This window comes from Eublepharis macularius, chromosome 1 (assembly GCF_028583425.1).
Source record: "Eublepharis macularius isolate TG4126 chromosome 1, MPM_Emac_v1.0, whole genome shotgun sequence".
In the NCBI taxonomy this organism is placed as follows: Eukaryota; Metazoa; Chordata; class Lepidosauria; order Squamata; family Eublepharidae; genus Eublepharis; species Eublepharis macularius.
The window spans coordinates 193,415,628-193,436,345 of NC_072790.1; the positions used below are offsets into that span (position 1 = coordinate 193,415,628).

Genomic DNA, 20,718 nt, shown 5'->3' on the forward strand with positions numbered 1-20,718 from the left:
ATTCTTCATGTAAGATGTCTTATCTATAGAGACTCTCAGTTTACTGCAGTACTGCTCAAAATGTGTTCTGTGAGCTATTAGTGTGAGAGAATTACTAGTAGGCTATGGCCTTAACTGTTTTCAAAATGGAGGCAGGCAATTATGATTCTGTTTTTGTGGCGCCATGAAACGGAATCACTGTCTCCATTTTGGAAACAGTGATGTCAGAAATTGCATGAAAGGAGCCGCCAGCATTCTGTGAGTGGGGCACTATTTTTAAGACATGGGGAAGTGGCCTATGAGTACTAAATAATGAAAGGTTTCTAGAAGCTCCAAGTACCCATGTACAGAGGAGGTTAGTCACTGGGACTCAGAATGACTTCTGTTCTGGCCTTTCCTCATTCAAGTTCACCACTGATGGGCATTCTGATGCTTCCTTGCATAATGTATAACTGGATAATTATAAATGGTGATGCAAAAGTGCAGCAGTCATCTGGGGACAGTCACATAGTGAATTAGACACTCCAAAGGAAATAATTATTATGCTTACATGCTCTAAAAGTAAGTGGTTGTTTTATTTATTTATCATTTTTTCTACTCTGCCTTTCCACTAAAACGGCACTCAAGGAACCTTTACCAAATAAAATATAATAAATAACAGGCAATTAAATACAATACAACAAAAACAAGAAGCAGCAGCAACTTAGTAGTTAATCATAAACACCAAAAGAGGCCAGATAAGACAATGAAGTGTGTCTTCAAAAGTGTGGCTTGACAAACACACTGGTTTAGTGTAGCTCTAACTGCTGAAATGATCAGATTTATATCTGAGTGGCAGTGAAACCTGATCCATATATACAATCAATAACATGCTGGCTTAATTTATCATTTTTGGAATAAAACATCAAAAATGGAATTATTAAAACATAATATTTCATCTAATAATATTCTAACCTGAATGTTCATACTGTCAAAAAGCAGGAGATTATGTACCCACATTTTTTTTTTAAAAACGGTCATACTGTACAGCCTAAGTGACTATTCCAAGTAGCCTCATAACATATTTACAAATCATATCTACTTTAATCATTCTGTTGCATAGCATAATTTTTTTTCCAAAAGTATATATCTTTCCTCAATCACAAATCCAATAAAGAAGATATAGATGGTACTTTGGACTCCTAAAAACCTTTCATTATTTAGTTCTCAGAGTCTACTAGTAGTTCTCTCACATGCTACCCACAGGTCTAACTGCTGTCTCAGGGACACATTACATCATCAGCTAGTTTCTTGTTTATTTTTTAAATATTCAAGAGTCAGCTGGATTTATTGTTGATTGTTGAATTTAGCATTCCTTATATTGTTCTCCTAGAGTCTCTTCTACTTAATCATAGAAAAACTATTTTTGAATCATCCAATTTATTTTATTTTCATCTGTAGCTTGCTTATCTGATATTGAAATCTTTGTATCAATTTGGCATTATAACTTGCCATTTCAGATAAAATGATTTCTTTTATTCCTTTCACCATAACTATAAATATAGCATCCTCACTGCCGTCTGTACTTTTTAATACCTAGAATCAGAATCAGCAGACATTAAGTTGGAATTGCACCCCACATTAATTATTTGAAACTTAACAAAATTAAAATAACCTAACCCTAATACAGTTTACAATACAGTCACTTGGCAGCATTTGATATATTATTCAACTGAAATAATGAAAGATCAGTTACATACCAGTTCATATTAACCAGAGTTTATAAAACTAGATCCAGCTGATTTATAATGCTTTTCAAACAAGTTTCATAGGCAGATGATTAAAAACAGTTACCAAAGAAAAAAATCTGTTTGTTGCAGTCTGTTTTCATTTTAGTCTGTTTGTTGTTGCTCACCAGTTTGTGAGTGGCTGAAAATCCAAACATTAGCCAAGATCCAAATTGCTTCTTTAAGCACATCCAAAGACTTGGGCATACCTAGAGAGATTTTAATTTTCCCCCTTCAGAGAGCAGACTCACATGCCATATCACAAACTGCTTTCAAATGCACCGATTTGGAGGCTGCTACATGCAGAAAAGAGTTCACTTTAGGTTTAGATCACAGGTCCATTGGTTTTTTGCTGTGCAACACCAAAACACCTTCTCTTTTTACTGTTTGTGGTGAAAATCAAGGGACTCACACCATCAGGTCTCCCTATGCTACTGCTTGTGTGTATAAACTAAGTTTACATCTAGCATAAACAAACAGAACAGAAAGTTGGTTTTTTCTCATCTTTATGCACCAGATTATAACCATATACCATTCATTACAGCACCTTGGACAGCACCAGGAATTAGTGTTCCTGAATCCTGAACCACACATGTGACTAGTCATTTCCTCAAAAGAAATGAAATTAGCTTTATGGTAGACTAGTGAGAGGCTGTTAAATATAACCAGTTGTTTATAGTAACTTTTGTGCGACTTCTTGAATTGTTTTTAGGCTGGGGAAAGTTTGCTCGCTTAACACGTGCACTCACAAGCAGCCGGGGAGTCCTGCAGCAGCTTGCTCCCAGTGTACAGAAAGGAGAGAATGTTCATAAGCATTCCCGTCTTGCTGAGGTAATGTCTGATTTCTTTTTCCACAACAGAATAATGGAGCAGAATAAAGATACATAACCATTAAAACAGATTACTTCTTGGTGCTAAATGATTGTATTTGCTTATGGGACTCGGGCAACAGTGTATTGTTTTAAAATTAGTTATTTTAAATTAATAAGGGAAAATAAAAATTTATATAATTTGATTAAATTTTTCCCATTTTGTAATCCATGCATTTCTTGAACAAGAGTGCATTTTAGTTGCTTTGGTAGTTAGAGTGCTGGACTAAGAGCTGGAATTCCGCGCCCCCCCCCCCCCCGCCATGGAAGCTTGCTGGGTGACCTTGGGCCAGTTACACACTGTCAGCCTAACTGACCTCATAGGATTATTGTGAAATAAAATGTAGGGTGAAGAGAAAGAGAGAAGCTGATTTGTGCTCCCATTTGGGTGAAAGGCAGAGAATAAATGAAATAAATAAATAAATGTTGTTCGGGGAATAAAATATCTGAAGGACTGCTGGCTTATCTATGATCCTGCCCATACTTTAAGATCTATTTCAGGGGCTTTGCTTCAGGTGCTCTTACTTTCAAAGTGAGATGGGGCGATCAATCAATGGCATTCTGTTTGTGGAATTCTGTTTCCGGGGACATTTGATTGGTGCCACTTAGACAACTTTTAGGTGCCAAGGGAAGACAATTCTGTTCTCCTGATTTTTTTAAACAGTAACATCTACTTTTATCTTGTATTTTATGCTTTTATCGTTGTTTTATTGCTAGTTTTGCTGTTTTATTGTAGTTTTATTGTTTTTATATTTTATGTTAGACCAGGGTATGCTTTAAGGGCTTGTGATATAGCCACTTTGCTGAAGTTAATCAGCTGTGGTCACTGCCTGGATGGCAGATTGCCAGGAAGCCTTACATATACTGCCTGGAGTCCCATGAGGGCAACAAAAGCAAACAAACAAACAAACAAACAAACAAAACCTCAAAATATATTAGAACATAATCCAAAACCTCTGGCCGTACAGTCCACATGTCTTGTACACTACATAGTTATATCTACTTAGAGACAAGAAAACAATTGTTAAATGAATGGATTTCTGTTTAGCAGTCTGTTTACATGCACGAACACTAAGCTAGATCACTTACCTGAAGACATTGGTCACAATCGAGTCTAGAAGTAGATATAAAGAACAATGGGTGTAGAACTTTCTAGATGCAAGGGTGGTAAACAATAAGATGGGAAGTAAAATTTTGTGTGATTTGCTTGATACTCATAAATGTTCGATATTTATCACAATAATAAATATAAAACAGAAGCTATTGTTTATAAAAAATTCATCTTATAAGCCAATTCTTTCCTTAATGTGGGAAAGAAAATTTATTTTAATGTATTTGATAATGCTGCTATTGAATGCTAATGTTTGATATTTAGTATCTTTCTAATACTTTCCAATTTTAATTTAAACTGTTAACCAAAACTGATACAATATTGCTGATTTGTTTGTTTTTAAAAAATATAATTTAGAGATTAAAACCTCAGTGTTTGTGTCCATTGAATTCATGCCAAAGGAGGAGTTTGAATTTCTGCAATTTGGATTTTTAATTTCTGCAATTTTCATTGCAGTCTGCCCAGTTACACCTATCTAAGCCCATTACTTTAATGGACTTCTAAAAGCATTACTCTTCTTAGGATTGCAATGCATATCTTCTTGTTGAATTTACAATAATTTTACTGTTTGCTGTTAAATGACTTTTACATGTTATTAGCAGCATAATCCTCTCCTTGGGTATAACTTCAAGTTATATTGACATAGGGTCAAGCTACAAATGACGAATGACACTTGAACGGCAAGTGGATTGAGTGGAGAGCAAGTGGAGGGCAAGTGAAAAGGGAGGAATACACTTGCCGTTCAAGTGTCATTCATCACTTGTAGTTTGGCCCATAGTGGCATTGTTATACCAGTCAAAACTTAAATCGGTGTAAGTTGTATGCTGTTGAATTTATAAGTGCTGTATGCAGTAGATTTGAGGCATATGGGCGGAAGAATGCATAGGAGGTCAGTTTAGTTCAGATTTTATCCTTTGAGGAGCTATCTTTCACAATAGTGTAAATTTACTCCAACAAAAAAGCTGCATGGAATCAATGAAAAGAGCAAGATGTCTTACACTTCTCACAGGCACATCAGAGCATCTTAGCTAACCCAAGAGCCACTCACAGCACAGCAAATATCATATCAGGATGCTTGGCCACATCACTGTGTAACCCTGTCAGTAGATCTTTCAACCTCCCCTTTGCCACTTAGTGCAAAGGGAGAACTTTGCACAAGTAACAAAACACCAAATAGCTATGGAAAACGAATAAAAATTAATACATTAATTAAAGGCAGATATAAAAAAGTGTCTTCTCAGAACCCTTTACAGGTACTATGTCTCAGGTCTCCTCCAGATACAAGCAGCCAACAGGAATCTCAGCTGCTGTCCTGCATCTGGAGTAGCAAGGACAGTGCATCTCACACAGGTAAGCAAAGGAAGAGGGGCTCATTGGGAAGGATAGACTGAAGTAGGATGTGGTGCTATTGCCCTCCAAAAGCACATTTTAAAAACAAATATTGAAACATCTTTATAAACACCAACAACAGGTTACAGTAAAAGAAGATATGGTGCCAATAAGCAACCAAACATTCAGTAAATCAACTCAGATCCTTCTGCAAGAAGAAAGTATTCAGTTCAGTGAAGAAGACCTGTAAAGAAGGTGCCAGCTTCACTGCCTATAGAACTACAAAAGTGGGAAAACCTACCCGGGAAGTACAAAAATGTCAATATACACAGTCAATACATAAAGTGCTTTCTCATATATTTATATTTGGTTTAAACCTGTGACCATTCATATGGGAATAAATACACAGCCAATAAAGTGCTATGTGCTCATAACTTCATACAAAATTCACACCAGTCTTGAATTCATAAACATTCATGAACATTCCTATGACCATGTATGAAAACTCAGAATATAGTCCGAATATACAGTCGCTGTATTGTGAAGTCAATCCTCCTGAATGTATAGGAATGTACATGGTCATAGGAATGTTCATGAATGTTTATGAATTCAAGACTGGTGTGAATTTTGAATTAAGTTATGAGCACATAGCACTTTATTGGCCGTGTATTTATTCCCATATGAATGGTTACAGGTTTAAGCTGAGTATAAATATATGAGAAAGCACTTTATGTATTGACTGTGTATATTGACATTTTTGTACCTCCCGGGTGGGTTTTCCCACTTTTGTAGTTCTATTGGTACCAGGGCTAGCCCGTTGGATATTGGTGTTAACTTACTATAGCTTCACTGGCTAGGCATGAGGGGGAGAATTCCACATCCTGACAGCGGGTTCAAAAAGGCTCTTCTATGATTCACTACCAATCTCATCTCAAACAAGACAGGTTTTCATAGCAAGGCTTAGGCTTAAAAAAAAAGGAAAAGTAGTCCCCTGTGCAAGCACTGAGTCATTACTGACCCATGGGGGACATTGCATCATGACGTTTTCTTGGCAGACTTTTTGTTACAGGGTGGTTTGCCATTGCAAGGCTTATCCTGTCAAATTTTGGGGCATGGACTGAATGATAAGGGAGAAGGTGATCTTTCATTACTTTGGATCTAAAGAGGGCTTTAAAGGTCAAAATAAATACCTTATATTGAGCCTGGAAGCAAACTGGAAAACTGAAGCAGCCATCAGAGAACTGGTTTTATATGTTCATTAGGACAAGTTCCAGTAAAGGCCCTAGCTAAAGCTTCTGAATGCTCTGAGCTGGATGGTCCAGGTATCCTGATCTCATCAGATCTTGGAAGCTAAGGAGAGTTGGCCATGGTCAACTCTCTTTAGATGAAAGACTGCCAAGGAAGGTCAAGGTTGCTATGCAGAGGCAGGCAATGGCAAGCCACCTTTGTATGTCTCTTGCTTTGAAAACCCCATATGGTCACCATAAGTCAGCTGCAACTTGATGGCTCGTGCGAGCACATTCATGCACATTTGCACAGTTTCTGACCCATCTTCATGAACAGCTCCACATATATTGTGAGGCTATAGTTTAATGTGGATGGTACCATGAGATATTAGATGGCAGCCATTCAACTTTCTTTAGTTGTCAAACCAGCCTCAACTGAAAAAATGCATACATTGCAACTTCTGCCACCTGCTTTTTCAAGAGGCACTCCCACACTCTGCAGCTTATCCTTCAGGGTGAGCACAATCCTATCTAGAACAGATTGTGAACCTATTTCTGCATCAATCTTATTATCAACCCACCTCATATGCATCTTTTCTGGATTCTGTATATTTGCCAATATCCAGTTCCTCACTGCTTCCACTTGTTCAGTACTTCCACAAGTTTAGTCACTAAATATGGACTACTACAAGGTTAGTGGTGGTGACCTAGAGTGAAAAATGCAGAATGGAAGAGTAGTTAGTGTAGCAGCATCTTTCTCAAGCATGTACTCTACAACCCCTAATGAGCAACTAGTTACAGGAAATATCTATTGCACTGCCTTTTGTTACTCATTGATGTTCTTAACTCATTGTTCCCTTTGTCTCTTAACAGGCAACCTAGCAGCCATTAAATACATACAGAAACAAGGACATTTCCCATCCTCAGTGCTCTGTAGATCTGCAGTGAGGTTTACAGCTGAAATAGAGCCATGTGAAGCCAGTTGTTTCCAGTCCTTTCCAAAGTGGAAAGTGTCCTTTCCAAAGTCTAAAGTGTTATCCAGACTGAAGATGCAGTGATGAGGAAAACTATTCCCATTGATAGTCTGTCTGTCATGCACCTTTCAAAAGTAAAGGGGCTTTGCAGGAACAAAACTATTGGCAACCTGACTCTTCTCTCATGCTGTTAGAATTTACTCTGTATCTGGTACTTTTCAATAAAAAGTGACTATTTTAGCTTTGGCTCTGATCAAATGTGGTTAGACAATAGCTAGCTACTGCTCTCTTTATTATATCTTTACAGTGGAAAAAATCACAGTACAAAGTATATTGATGATACTCAACCCTTTTTCAGTGGCCTCATATAAATGTTGAAGAACATAGGTGAGACAATAGTGAGTGCTATGGTACTCCCACCCTGTTGATTCTGCTTCTCTGGTGGGGAATCTTTGTCTAATCAGGCAGAAAAGACCAAAACCACCAAAGAGCTGTTCCCTTAATGCCAACTACATATTGTATCAAAGGCTGCAGACAGATCTAACAATATAATCTTTAAGAATATAAAATGCACATGTTTGCTTGTGTGGCTATAAGTTAAGCACGTTGGTCTGTAGAGCGAGAGGTCTTAGTTCTAGTCCTACTGTCATGTTTTCTTTCCATCTGAAATTACTATTGCTACTAAGAGTCCAGCAAGGGACATTTGACATTATGGGGTGATCATTGCATTATGTTTATGCACTGGGGTGAGATCAAAGCATACAAGTGCCCAGTGTTTTACTCTTCCCACTGAGCTACTAGCCAGAACATGAGGTTCCCACTATATGCTTGCTGTTGCATTCTGTTGCCTTCATGGTGCAAGTGTCTGCTTTATCAAATGCTCATTTCCAACCAAAAGTTAGCAATAAATATGTATTGTGTGCAGTGATCAACATTGCTGCATAGAGGAGTTGATACCACAATACCAATACCCCATTTTAGGATGGGAGATCCTGCTGACTTTGGCTATAGATTCAGCTGGTTGTTGTGATTGCAATGACAGTTGTTTGTGTGCCCTGGTCTACTGCCCTGGCAAAAATGCTATTCCACTGTTTGCTGTCTTAGGGCTGCTAAGGGGTTCAAAATTGCATCTTGTGGTGTTGTCATAGATTGCTGCAGTCATCTCTCGGGGAGGAGCTCTGATTCAGAGACAGAACACAAGCTTTACATGGAGCAGGTCTCAGTTCAATCCATGTTTTCTTCAGCTAAAGGATTTCTGATAGCTGAAGTTAAGAATTATCTTTCTCTGCCTGGGACCCCAGAGTACTTCAGCCAGTCAGAATAGACAGTACTGAGCTAGATGGATCAGTGGTCTGACTCAGTAAAGGTAGCATAGCATCATATGTTCACATATGCATGTATCTTCCTGCATTATGACATTAGCTGAACTGGAGGAGGTGTTGGAGTTCATTCTGGAAGCATGCTTGTATATTTTATGTGGGAGAAAATATAAACTAGTTTCTGTAAAGTTATCATGGCATTCTTACTGTTGCCATGGTTGACTGATGCCTTCATGCATGGGTATTGTGGAGGCATTCTCAGTGAGAGGTACTGTGACTGGCAATGTTCTTGGCTAGGAACGTGGTGGGGGTAGCTATCATTGTTGTTACAATTTTTTTTTCTACTGCTACTGTGCTTTTTATATTGTTCCTGAATGGGCAATATAGTGCCTCAACTAGTTATACTGGTATGAACTCTACCACAATTATGGCTATTTCAGTACAGCAATTCCTTGAAACACACTTACACACCCCATCCACTAATCTAGCTGTAGCTGTAGGTGTTTTGATTAATGTGGTACTCTTCAGCTTGCAGGCTGGAGAATGCGGCTAAACATACACACACACACCTCTGCTGGTGATTCTGATTGAAATTCCCAATTGGGGATTTTGAACCAGTGTACCTATTCAGAATATTTTTCAACTGCCTTTCTATATAAAGTTAGCTTCAGATAAGTAGCCATGTTGGTCTGCAGTAGAACAGCAGTATTTGAGTCCAGTGGCACCTTAAAGACAAACAAGAGGCATCTGAAGAAGGGAGCTTTGACTCTCAAAAGCTTATATTCTTGAAAAATCTTATTGGTTTCTAAGCTGCCACTGGTCTCAAATCCTGCTGTTCTACATAAAGCATTCAACTGTAGCTTTTAGTGTACGTTTGCCTAAGCAGTGATAAGCAAAATGTAAAATGTTTGCACATTTTAGACTTCGCTAATAGTTAAAAATATAAATATCCAAAGTATCAAGGTAGTGCATTTTTGTATAGAAGGAATTGTTGAACAATTGAAATTCTCTACCTTGATTATGCTTTAATGAATCTTTTCTGTCTGTTGCGCAAACAGAAAAGAAACACAGAAATGAATAATAAAGCAATGTAAAAGAATGCCAGAAATAAAATAAATTATCTATATTCTTCACCATCAGGTGTTAGTTCTGATCCATGGGATCAGTTGTGTTTTGGATATATTTGTCACCTCTGCAGTCCAATTTGTTAATGGGCTGTAGGCACCTAATCTCTTCTGCCTCCCACAACTGAGTGAACAGCACTCAACTTGCAATCTACAAGATCAAATTTATGATGTTTGTTTGGAAGACTCCTAGAAAGACTGATAGTTAGCTTTTCAACAGAGGCATTCCACAACTTACAGCTGTGCACTAAAATACTGAACCAAGTACATACACTTTGTGAATGCAGTGTGTGATGCTTTGTGTTCTATAATACTACATTTCTGGAGTGTGAATTCATTTTTCTGAGGTTAGTAGTAATGTCAGAAACACACACAATTAGGCAGCAGTGCCCTTTAAGATTCATAGGGAGAAGGAGGTTCTATCAACTATCTTTAGTATCCAAAATACTACTTCCAGTTTCCAGAGGTGTAGTGTGTTGCAGCAATATTTAATAGAAATCCATTGGCTTTTTTAAAGCTATTCTTTAAAGTGCCACTGGAATTCTGCTTGTCAAATGTTTTGAGTGGAGAAGGAGCTTGCACTGTTCTTTGAATACATTTCTGTTCAGTGTGAGTGTCTTATGCCTTGAGAAGATTTCCAGACAGCCCTTAATTTACCACCCATTCATATTGTTACCTTTACAATACTATATAATACTTCCAGTCAGTGTATTTGCAGAGTTTTCAGAATTGATTGTTGAAAGCGGTGGTATTCAACAAATTTGCTGGCTGTAGAATCTTCATTGGTATAGGCTGATAACTGAAGGCAATACAAAGATGTGCAAGAGATGTGCATTTCAGATGCATTCCCAGTTGCACAGGGTTTAACTGGAAAGAAGGCTGTGCTGTGCTGTGCCTGTGGAAACCATTTTCAATTATGGGGCTCTGCATTAAAAGTAATAGCATATCTGAGCAGCAGGAGACTGTATTCCCCTCACTGATGAATCATATAAAACCTATCTCACACCTTAGATGGTGGAGCTTTCCCTTCCAGCTTGGTCATCTATGTCCTGTAGCAAAGCATTATGCCCATTCTCTTGCTTGCTGAAGGCAGCTTTTTGTTTCTTGTGGAATGCTTCACACAGAACACAACTAGCAATGCAAAGCTCAGCAAAGTGGAATTTAGAAGAGTGCCTTTAGAAGAGTGCAACTCTGTTAAGCATTATATCAACAGCCCACCAGACTATAATATGTTGCTTTAAAATGCCAGTTCAGTTATAGACAAAACAGCAGCCATCCAGGATTCATTTCTGAATAAGAGAGCTGCCCCTGGCATGTATTGTTGAGACTTGTAGGGGGAAGGAGGAGGATTTAACTTCTCCTGGTTATGCTCTCGGGGGTACTCAGTGATATGTCAAGATAGGCCTGGTGGGCGGGGAAGTGGGATTCTATCCACCTGGCTCAATGCCCTGCTTAGGACTCTGCCAGGTTTGAGAGTGTGTATCTAGTGTTGGGGGTGCAAGACAGGATTGAGATTCTGTTGGCATACTACCCACCCTGCTGCCCAACCATCTCCCTGCCTGGGCTGGTGGAGGTGGTCTTGGAGGTTGTGTTGTTCTGGGGGACTTCAACATCTATGCTGAGGCTACCTTGTCTGGAGGAGTTCAAGATTTCATGGTCTCCATGAGAACCATGGGCCTGTCTCTGATAATAACAGGCCCCACATAATGTGCAGGTCACACTCTTGATCTGGTCTTCTGTTTTGGGTAGGAAGGAGATGATCTGAACACAGTTCCTTTGTCCTGAGCAGATCACTACTTGCTGAGATTTAGAGTTACAGGTATACAAAATTCTGCAGGGATGGGAATCGGTTTAGATGATCTTCCTGGTAGCATGATGAAATCAGTTGTTTTTTAGATAGCAGTAGGGAATTTTTCTGCCAATATGGTTGGTGCTCCTGTTGATGCTTTAATTGACCTCTAGAATGAAGAAATGGCTCAGGCAATTGACACAATTATATTCAGGTACCCTTTCTTATGTCTGGGGAGCCCCTTGGTTTACTGAGAGGCTGCAGACAATGAAGAGACAAGGGTTATGTCTAGAGAGATAGTGGAAAAGATGCAGGATGAATCTAACAAGGCATAGGCTAGAGATCATTGTAAAGTCTACTCCATGACAGTGATGGCAACAAAGGAACAATTTTTCTTTGTCACCATTGAATCCATACAGTGTAGCCCTGCAGAACTCTCTGGGTGGTCTGGGCCTATTGGGTTCTGGCCTACAGGAGGAGGTGGATTGCTCTGCAGCCTACTGAGATCATTTTGCTTTTATTGTTTTTGATAAAATCTCCTGCATCCATTGCATCTTGGACTCTACATTAGCAATGATAGGATAGGATGGTTCCACAGTGCCACTTTGTTCAGTTGTGTGGGATATCTTTCACCTTGTCCAGTCTGAGAATGTGGGAAGGAACCTGATATTTTGAGATCTATCCCTTGCTTGTATGATCCTTGCCCTTCCTGACTGCTTCAATCTGCCACAGAGGGGTCCGGGAGACAGGGTCCGGGAGACAGTAAAAGCCTCCCTGAGAGAGGGCATTATCACTCCTGACTTGAAGCAGGGAGTGGTGCGTCCACTCCTAAAGACTCAGGATAGCTGAATAACTACCATCTAGTCTCAAATGTACCATTCTTAAGCAAGGTGGTTGAACATGTGGTGGCTGGCCAACTGCAGAGATTTCTGAATTAAGCAGATTGTTTGGATCTGTTCCTTGGTCACCCTGGTGGATGACCTGTGTGAGGAGATGGACAGGGGAGTGCAACCCAGTTATCCTGGACCTCTTGGCACCTTTCAGTACCATCAATCATGATATCCTTCTGGACCACCTTTGGGGATTGTGACTGAGTGGCACTGTTCTATGGAGGTTCCAGGTCTTCACAGTGTAGTGCTAGGGGACTGCTACTCACCCCTTGGCCACTGGTCTATGGGATTCCACAAGGTTCCATCTTGTCTCTCATACTTTTCAACATCTTTGTATAGCTGCCTGGAGAGATCATCTGGAGATTTGTATTGCGTTACCACCAATTGTAAGCAGTTGGCCTGGCCTCCACCATCTTTAATAGCCATTTAACTGCCTGTGATATAAAATCACAAGGGCCCTGGATTAAAATGGCAGTTTGGATTGCAGCCAGGGGAAATTCCAGCTAGCAGTTGATGAGTCCCGCCCGGGAGATCCAGGCACAAATGGAATGCCGCATGTGAATGCAGAGCGACTAGTGGTGATTAGTTTTATAGTCTTCCCAGCTCCGAAAGGAATCCAGAGCAACAAAAGTCTCACAGAGTCACTCCACTTAACACATTCCTTTCCCTCCTCCCGTGATGAGATCCCCTGCCCATGATTGAGAAGCAAATCAATTTGACATTCATAAGTATTTATAATTCATTCCTGGGAAGGTACATTCCCCAACTAAATTCATCAACTTAGCTCCGGTGGACTCTATTAACAAACTGCCCTTTTTGTGCAGTCCCAGGAGAGAGTTTGCATTTTCTTTCACACACCCTGGCAGCTAGAAATCAAAGTAATCAAACCTTTTGTTACTTCTAGGAACTGACCATTGGAGTCTTTGTTCCAACGGCTAGATGGGCTCTCCCACCTCAGGGCATGTTTTACCCTATAAGATTAGTGCCCTGGCCCCATTCAGATCGAACAATACATGCTTACTGGATCCAAGGCTCTTTTCTCTTGAGGTTGCCCTAAGCCTCTTGCTCTCTTGGCTGAGAATGCTGGCGTTTGAAGCTGCTCTCTTCTCCTGTGAACTGGACTACTCTTCAGGATAGATAGATATACTTTCCCCCTCCCTCACTCTATTCCGATTCTGACTAGCTTCCTAGGACTCTGTGTGTGTGTAACCATTTTATCAATTGGTTGTTGTGGGTTTTCCGGGCTGTATTGCCGTGGTCTTGGTATTGTAGTTCCTGACGTTTCGCCAGCAGCTGTGGCTGGCATCTTCAGAGGTGTAGCACCAAAAGACAGAGATCTCTGTGTCACAGGAACTACAATGCCATCGTTCTCCGGCCATGAAAGCCTTCGACAATACATTTTATCAATTATTTCTCTGTGTGTGTTTTTCCTCTTCAATTAAAGTTTGCTCTTTGAATTTAAAGCACCAGCCTCATCTGCTATCTTGGAAAGGACCTCGTAAAAATGGGTAAAAAAGATCCCGTAGTTACTGCCTCTCACATAGCCATCTTCCTTGCTGCTAATTCCCCCCACAATTCTCTTATTGCAAGGAGACCAGTTCAGGTAACACAATATGCAAATATCACTCGGCTCTATCTCACACTTCCAGCAGATCCCAGGGAGGCTATGGAAACTGTGAACAGGTGCATAGGGGCAATTTTGGAATGGATGAGAGATAACAAACTGAAATTTAATCCCTACAAAATGGAAGTGCCACCAGTAAGGGAAAGGTTGACCCCAGGAATGGGTTATCTTTTGTTCTGCATAGCATTGCACTCCCTGTAAGGGAGCATGTTTGTAGCTTAGATGTGCTCCTAGAGCTGGGTATCCTAATAAAGAAGTGGCAGCAGTGGCCTGGGGTGCCTTTTGCCAGTTTTGGCCCTTCCAGGGGGGGAAGTTCTTGCCACTTTAGTGCATGCCCTGGTAACATCTACTGTCATGTGCTCTATGTAGGGCTGTCTTTGAAGACTTTCTGGAAGATATGCTGCAGCCAGAATGTTGAGTGGAGTGGATCATAGGGACCATATCTCTCCAGTCTTGCTCCATCTACCCTAGCTCCTGAATTGTTTCCAGGCCATATGCAAAGTTTTGGTACTGATTTTTAAAGTACTGTATGGTTTGGAACAAGTATACCTTACAGGCCATCTTCTCTCATATGAACCTACATATCTGCTCTAGTAATCTTTGGAGGCCCTGCTTTGGGTGCATTTGCCATCTGAGGTGGCAACCTGAGAAAGGGCCTTTTCAAGCATGGCACCAAAAGTTTGGAACTCTCTACCCAGGGAGATTTATCTGTCTCCCACTATTGTTGTCCTATACCAGCAGGTGAAGAATATTTTGTCCTGTTTGGCATAGTTCCAAAAAGTGTTATTGGCTTCCATCCTGGTTTGGGTATGTCTGTTTATATGTTTTGATTGAATTATTGTGTATATATATTTTAAATATGCCTCATGTTGAAATATTTTAATTGATTTCACCACCTTGGGGACCCTACTTGGGTGGAAAGGTAACAGAAATGTTTTAAATAAGTAAGTAGTCATGTAAAATTCCTAATGTAATTAAACTACTCCATGTTAAGTTGCATAAGACTCTGGGAATTAGTTCATCTCCTATCCTCCATGTACAGCCCATAACTAAGTGCTTTCCCCCCTCAAGTCCCTTGCGTAAATATAGACTTCATTATCCCCTTTCCCCAGTCTGTTCAAACACCTATTTCTGGCCAAACCTATCTCCTTTTTTGTTTCTCTTTCTCAGTTCCCCCATTTCGATAGGCTCTTCTGGTCTCTTCCCCACCCCCCAAGTCCTCACCACCCACCACCCATTCTCTCCATCTGCCTTCCAGAATTCCTATCTAGCCCTCAGCACACTTTCTAAAATAAGAGACTGGAGACAACACATATTAAACAGTAAATCTGCTCCTGTCAAATATGCTCTTTCTGCTCAATTATTTATGGCATTTTTGGTAGGAGCAGATTTACTCACCGTTTTGCTTTAGGTGTGCATTCTGGGAATGGGAATATAGCAAAGTGTGTCACTGGTTGTGTGCAATCTAGTACTATATAATACTTGAGCATATAAATCCTCAATCCTTTGACTGTTAAGGCTCATTCAGACTACATGGTAGGAGCATGTGGAGCTACTGCTGACCTGGCCTCATATCTACATGGAGCTTGAATTGAAGTGCTGAATTGGTGCTTCCACTTTTATTCACAAGCAGTTCTATTTGTGTGACTCTGCTGGCTTGAAAAAGGCTGCTGTGTCACTGAGCAAATCATAGTGCCTACACAGAGGCACCAAATCACACAGTGGTGACTCTCCATGAGCACTCTCAGCTTTGCGTTCAGTGGCAGCCTCATATGCTCTTGGCCTCTTCGTGTAGGTTTCATACTTGTATAAATTGACCTTCAGCCACTTCCTTGATTAACTGTTGTCTCTAGGCAGTGCCTGCCTTGTATTTGGATTTTACTTTGGTCCTGGGTAAACAAAAGCATGACACATTTTAAAAATGCAATCTGGATAAGCAGTAAAAGGAGCTGTGTTTCAGTTACTCTTGACAACATGACTTAATGAAAGCACTAAGTTGTAAATCTGTGTTTCTCAAACAGAGAAATTTTATTAAAATCCACTTCTAGCTGCACATAGATTCTCTGAAAGTTCATGTACTTGTGTTTGCAAGAAAAATAAAGGAATTTAGTTGCAGATGACTTGGTTTCTTTTTTATTTCAATCATAAAAGGTCTTAAAAGCGTACATAAATTATTATCATTACTTGTTGACTATGAATACTGAGTCTGACACAAACAAGCAGAACAGGAAGAACCATTCTTTTATTGTACATTTAAGAACTTGGCTAAATCTCTACTAAAAACGATTGCATTGCATTTCTTATAGCACTAACCATAAATATACACAGGCCCAACTTGCAATGTCAAACCAACTTCTATTTTTATATCTTGTATATTATTTATATATTTATTTTTGTCCTGCTTTTCTCTTCCATGTGGCTTATGACATATTTCTCCCCTCCTCCATTTTATCCTCTCAACAACAATCCTGGGGAGGGGGCATGTTAGGCTAAGTAAGACTGACTGGCCTAAGGTCATGCAGCTAGCTTCCATGAAAGGGTGGGGCTCAACCTGGGTGTCCCAGATCCTAGACCAACATTCTAACCACTGGCTTGTAAATGATTGCTCTCCTGTTTAAAAGTGAATTGCTTTATTGTTTGATTTTTAACAAGTTAACAAATTAATTTAGTTTGCATACTATCTGAACCTCAGTATAGATTTCTTTTTGATACTAAGTATGGACTTAGTATCAAACAAGGCAACAATATTTAATAAACGACAACAAATATATTATGAATAAAAGAACTAATATGGTTAGGAGAATATTTCCTGGGAACTTACTCCATTGCGCAGCTATTCTGAAAGTTCATAAGCATTTCCTACATAACTGTTTTGTGAACAGATACACATAGCTACTGTGGCAGATCTGCATGTGGCTTGTTTGGACAGACCTACTAGGGATCTCAGGTCTGCTGGTGGGGGCAGGGGATCCCCGGCTCCCATCCTCTGCCTCCTGCTACTGCTCACTCGGTTGGTGGTGGGGGGAATAGGTCTCCTGAGTGTGCTCCTGGGGTGCTGTGACAATGCCACTTCTGGGAGTGATGTCATTGAGTCGCCCCAGGAGCGTTCCCATTGCAGAGCATGGGAGCACTCCAGGCCCCTGCTTGATGATGTCATTTCCTAGAAGTGGCATTATTGCACCATCCCAGGTCCGCGTGTGCAAAGGCATCACAAAAGTGAGTGTCAGATCCCCCCTCCTGCCAGGAGGGCAAGGGGACCTGGCAATCCTAAGACCTGCAAATGTCCATACTGAATCAGGTCCTGGAGCATCGAGTTCTTTCTGTTTCCAGGAGAAAACACTTGTTCAAAATACTAATAGAGAAATTTTTGTGACAATTATGAAGATACCTTCCTCTTGCTTCTCCATTTGGCTGTGCAGAGTGCTGATTGGTCTGCATTTGTGACAATCATGAAGCCAATATTCCATTCCTAGATTAATGTTTCAGGTTGAGAGAGAAGGAAAAACAGAGAGAGAGAGAGAGCATTAAAATGCTGAATAAATATTTAAATTAACTTTTTAAAAGGGAGAAAGGGAGAGGAAGAGATTTTTAAAAAATTATAGGGAGGATCAAACATGTATACTAGGGCATAGCTAGTTACATATATTAGTAGAGGAGCAAGAAGCAAAGTTTGCCCCTGCAGAAGAAGCTGCAGTGAAGGAATAGCCATCTTTGCTCTTAGTTTGAAGCTTTTGCACTGAACTAGGCATGTGAGGAATTATTTACACTTTTATCCCACTTTTCTGACAAGCATCTCAGATTCCTGTATGTACATCCATCTCCTCTCGTGTATGTACATCCATTCATGCTACCATGTCAGATGTCAGGCACATACCATGACCTGCACGAGTGAGCAGTGATGGCTGCTAAGAGCACAGCTGCTACCGAGAGGAAGAGGGCTGGTGAGTGAGCTGAGGTTGATATTCTAGTGAAGGCAGCTGCCATTTGTTTTCCCATCATATTGGCCTGGGTCATAGATATGCTTGGGGGGACAACACCTTACCAAGAATTCACCCAAACCTGTAACTGGTACATACACTGCGGAATACCATCTTGAAAAAGGCTGTTGTTGCTCATCATTTTTCTATTCAATGCAACGTTTTGATTGGTGATGACCACAATACAAAAATTTCTTATTCTAGATAGCAATAAAAAGATACAAGTTTGTATGCTTTCATCAAATTAGCTTGGTCAGTGTTTATGTGCAAGTTTTGGGTTTTAAAAGGATTTCCAGTTTAATATAGTTCAGCTTTAAAATTGACTCCAGGTTTAACTATGCTGTGTTTTTATGGTTTTTGTTCTTATAGACCTGCTGTTTTGTTGAGCATTTAAATGCTTGATTTTGTGTATTTTAATCACCTAGCAAATTTCTTTGAGCTTTAAGAAAATAGTAAGAAAATAAATAATAAAGGAGTATGAAAAAGGTGTTAAGTATATTTTCCCTTATTGTTTTCTATTTTCACAGGTACTTCAGTTAGGTTCTGAAATCCTCCCTCAATACAAGCAAGAGGCACCAAAGACTCCACCACATATCATTTTACATTATTGTGTTTTCAAGACTACCTGGGACTGGGTCATCCTGATTTTAACCTTCTACACAGCTATTTTGGTCCCTTATAATGTTTCCTTTAAAACCAAACAGAACAATGTGGCCTGGCTGGTAGTGGACAGCATCGTTGATGTCATTTTTCTGGTAGACATTGTACTGAATTTCCATACCACTTTTGTCGGACCTGCTGGAGAGGTAATCTCTGACCCAAAGCTAATCCGCATGAACTACCTGAAGACATGGTTTGTGATTGATCTTCTGTCTTGTTTGCCATATGATGTCATCAATGCATTTGAGAATGTTGATGAAGTGAGTATATGAGTCTTATTTTATATGGGTCTCTTCTGAAAAGAGGAAAGGTTTGCTGGGCTTGTGCTTGTCATTTTTGACTATATTAATGCCTTTACCCTGAAGTCAATTGATGGTAGTACTTCACAAAAATCCTACTATATAAAAGGCAAGCCGTATTGGTGACGAATCACTTGTTATCCTAGCGCAGGTGTATTGCCAATGCCTCTGGCCTCGAGGCCACTGAGAAGTGCCCACTTGCCGCCAGGAGGGGGCATGCCAAATTGACAGCCTAAGCACTCCTCCCTGCGCCTCCCCTCAGCATCCTCCCACTCTGGTCTCCAGGCCACTGAAAAGCACCCACTTACTGCCAGGTGGAAGCCTGCTGAATCAGTTTTCTAGAGCCTGTTGTATTTTTTTTCACACAGTGGGCATTGTTTCTAGTAGGATAATATTTTCTTATAGGCATCTGGCAAACTAGATAGTGCTGAATCCAAGATTTAGATGCTGATCTTCAGTTACCCAAATCCTGATCTATTGCTTTTCTCTTCTAGGCCCATAACTGAGTACTTTTGAATTGGAAAATCAGATTTCAAAAGCTTTAAACTCATAAATGGCTACATATCTAGCTAGAAGCTGATGTTCAGCAGGAAAAGCTTAGGAAAATGCTCTTAGTTGAGCAGTGAGGATCATGACCCATTATCTCTTCCTGTACATTTTCAGTGTTCTGAACCTCTACTTAGAAAGCAAATAGCTAAAAAAGAGAGTTACTTTTCATATTACATTTGGCTTTTGGTGCTCCTGCTGCCCACAGGAACTGAATTTATTTTAAAATCACTGGTCTGAAGGACAGTCAAAGCAGTTTGCTGTAAATCAGTAATCATAAAAAACCTTTCAGAGAAAAGCAGAGAGTATAATACAATAGACAATCAAACTGCCAGGCACAGCATCGAATCAACAGCAATCACAAGCTAGTGGAACAGGAAATATTTAATTAACATCCCTGAATCCATAGCATGCTGTTGGTTCCCTTCAGGGATGAAATTCTAGAAAGAGGACTTAGAGAATTCACTACCAAAAGGTTGAATGTATAGCAAAACTTCAACTCTGTAGATCTCAACAGAGACATTTCAAAAGAATGCATTTTCTGTGGTATACTTGACCCACATTGGTGACTTTCCCAAGCCACTTACACACTTATACACATGCTTGTTAGTATTGTTGTTCTTTCATATTTTTGGTGTCCACAGCAAACATGTAGGTGAACTTCCAAAGAGATTGCTTCCACTTACATATACAATGATATCACAGTACTTAAAATCCACTGGGGGATCAAAAGACACTGCAGGTCCTTAAGAATGAATGTGTGGTGTAGTGGTTAAACTGTTGGACTAGCATCTGGGAGAACCAAGTTGGAATCCCCACTCTGCCATGGAAGCTTGCTGGGTTACTTTGGGCTACACACACTCTCTCAGTCTTACTTCCCTCCCAGGGTGGTTGTGGGGATAAAATGGAGGACAGGAGAATTATGTAAGCCACCTTGGGCCCCCATTGAGGAGAAAGGAGGGTTATAAATAAATAAAGTAAGTAAAGTAAATAAAAGTAGTGTCTCCCCAATCTACATCTCAGCCAGAATCCCATAAGGCAAGCTGGTTTTCAGAATAAGCTTAGGAAATTACTGGAAAATTCACATGTGGGAAGGAGGTGGAATGCTCATTAGAGGCATCATGGTTTGTAATACAGAGGCTACAAACATACCGGCTAAATCTCTGGGCTGATCTAAATGCCTGCCATTGTGCTAAGGCCACTGAGGCATGGATTGGCCATTTTTCTTTCTTTGCC

The 20,718-nt window shown here is 40.1% G+C and overlaps 1 protein-coding gene across 1 annotated transcript in view; it reads left to right on the plus strand.

The window, feature by feature from the left end:
- KCNH1 (potassium voltage-gated channel subfamily H member 1) overlaps positions 1-20,718 on the plus strand; it is a 402,220-nt gene that overhangs the window by 47,944 nt on the left and 333,558 nt on the right. The window contains exons 5-6 of the mRNA XM_054982129.1: positions 2,458-2,576; positions 18,505-18,897. Coding sequence (XP_054838104.1) covers positions 2,458-2,576; positions 18,505-18,897 — 512 coding nt within the window. The remainder of the gene's footprint in view (positions 1-2,457; positions 2,577-18,504; positions 18,898-20,718) is intronic.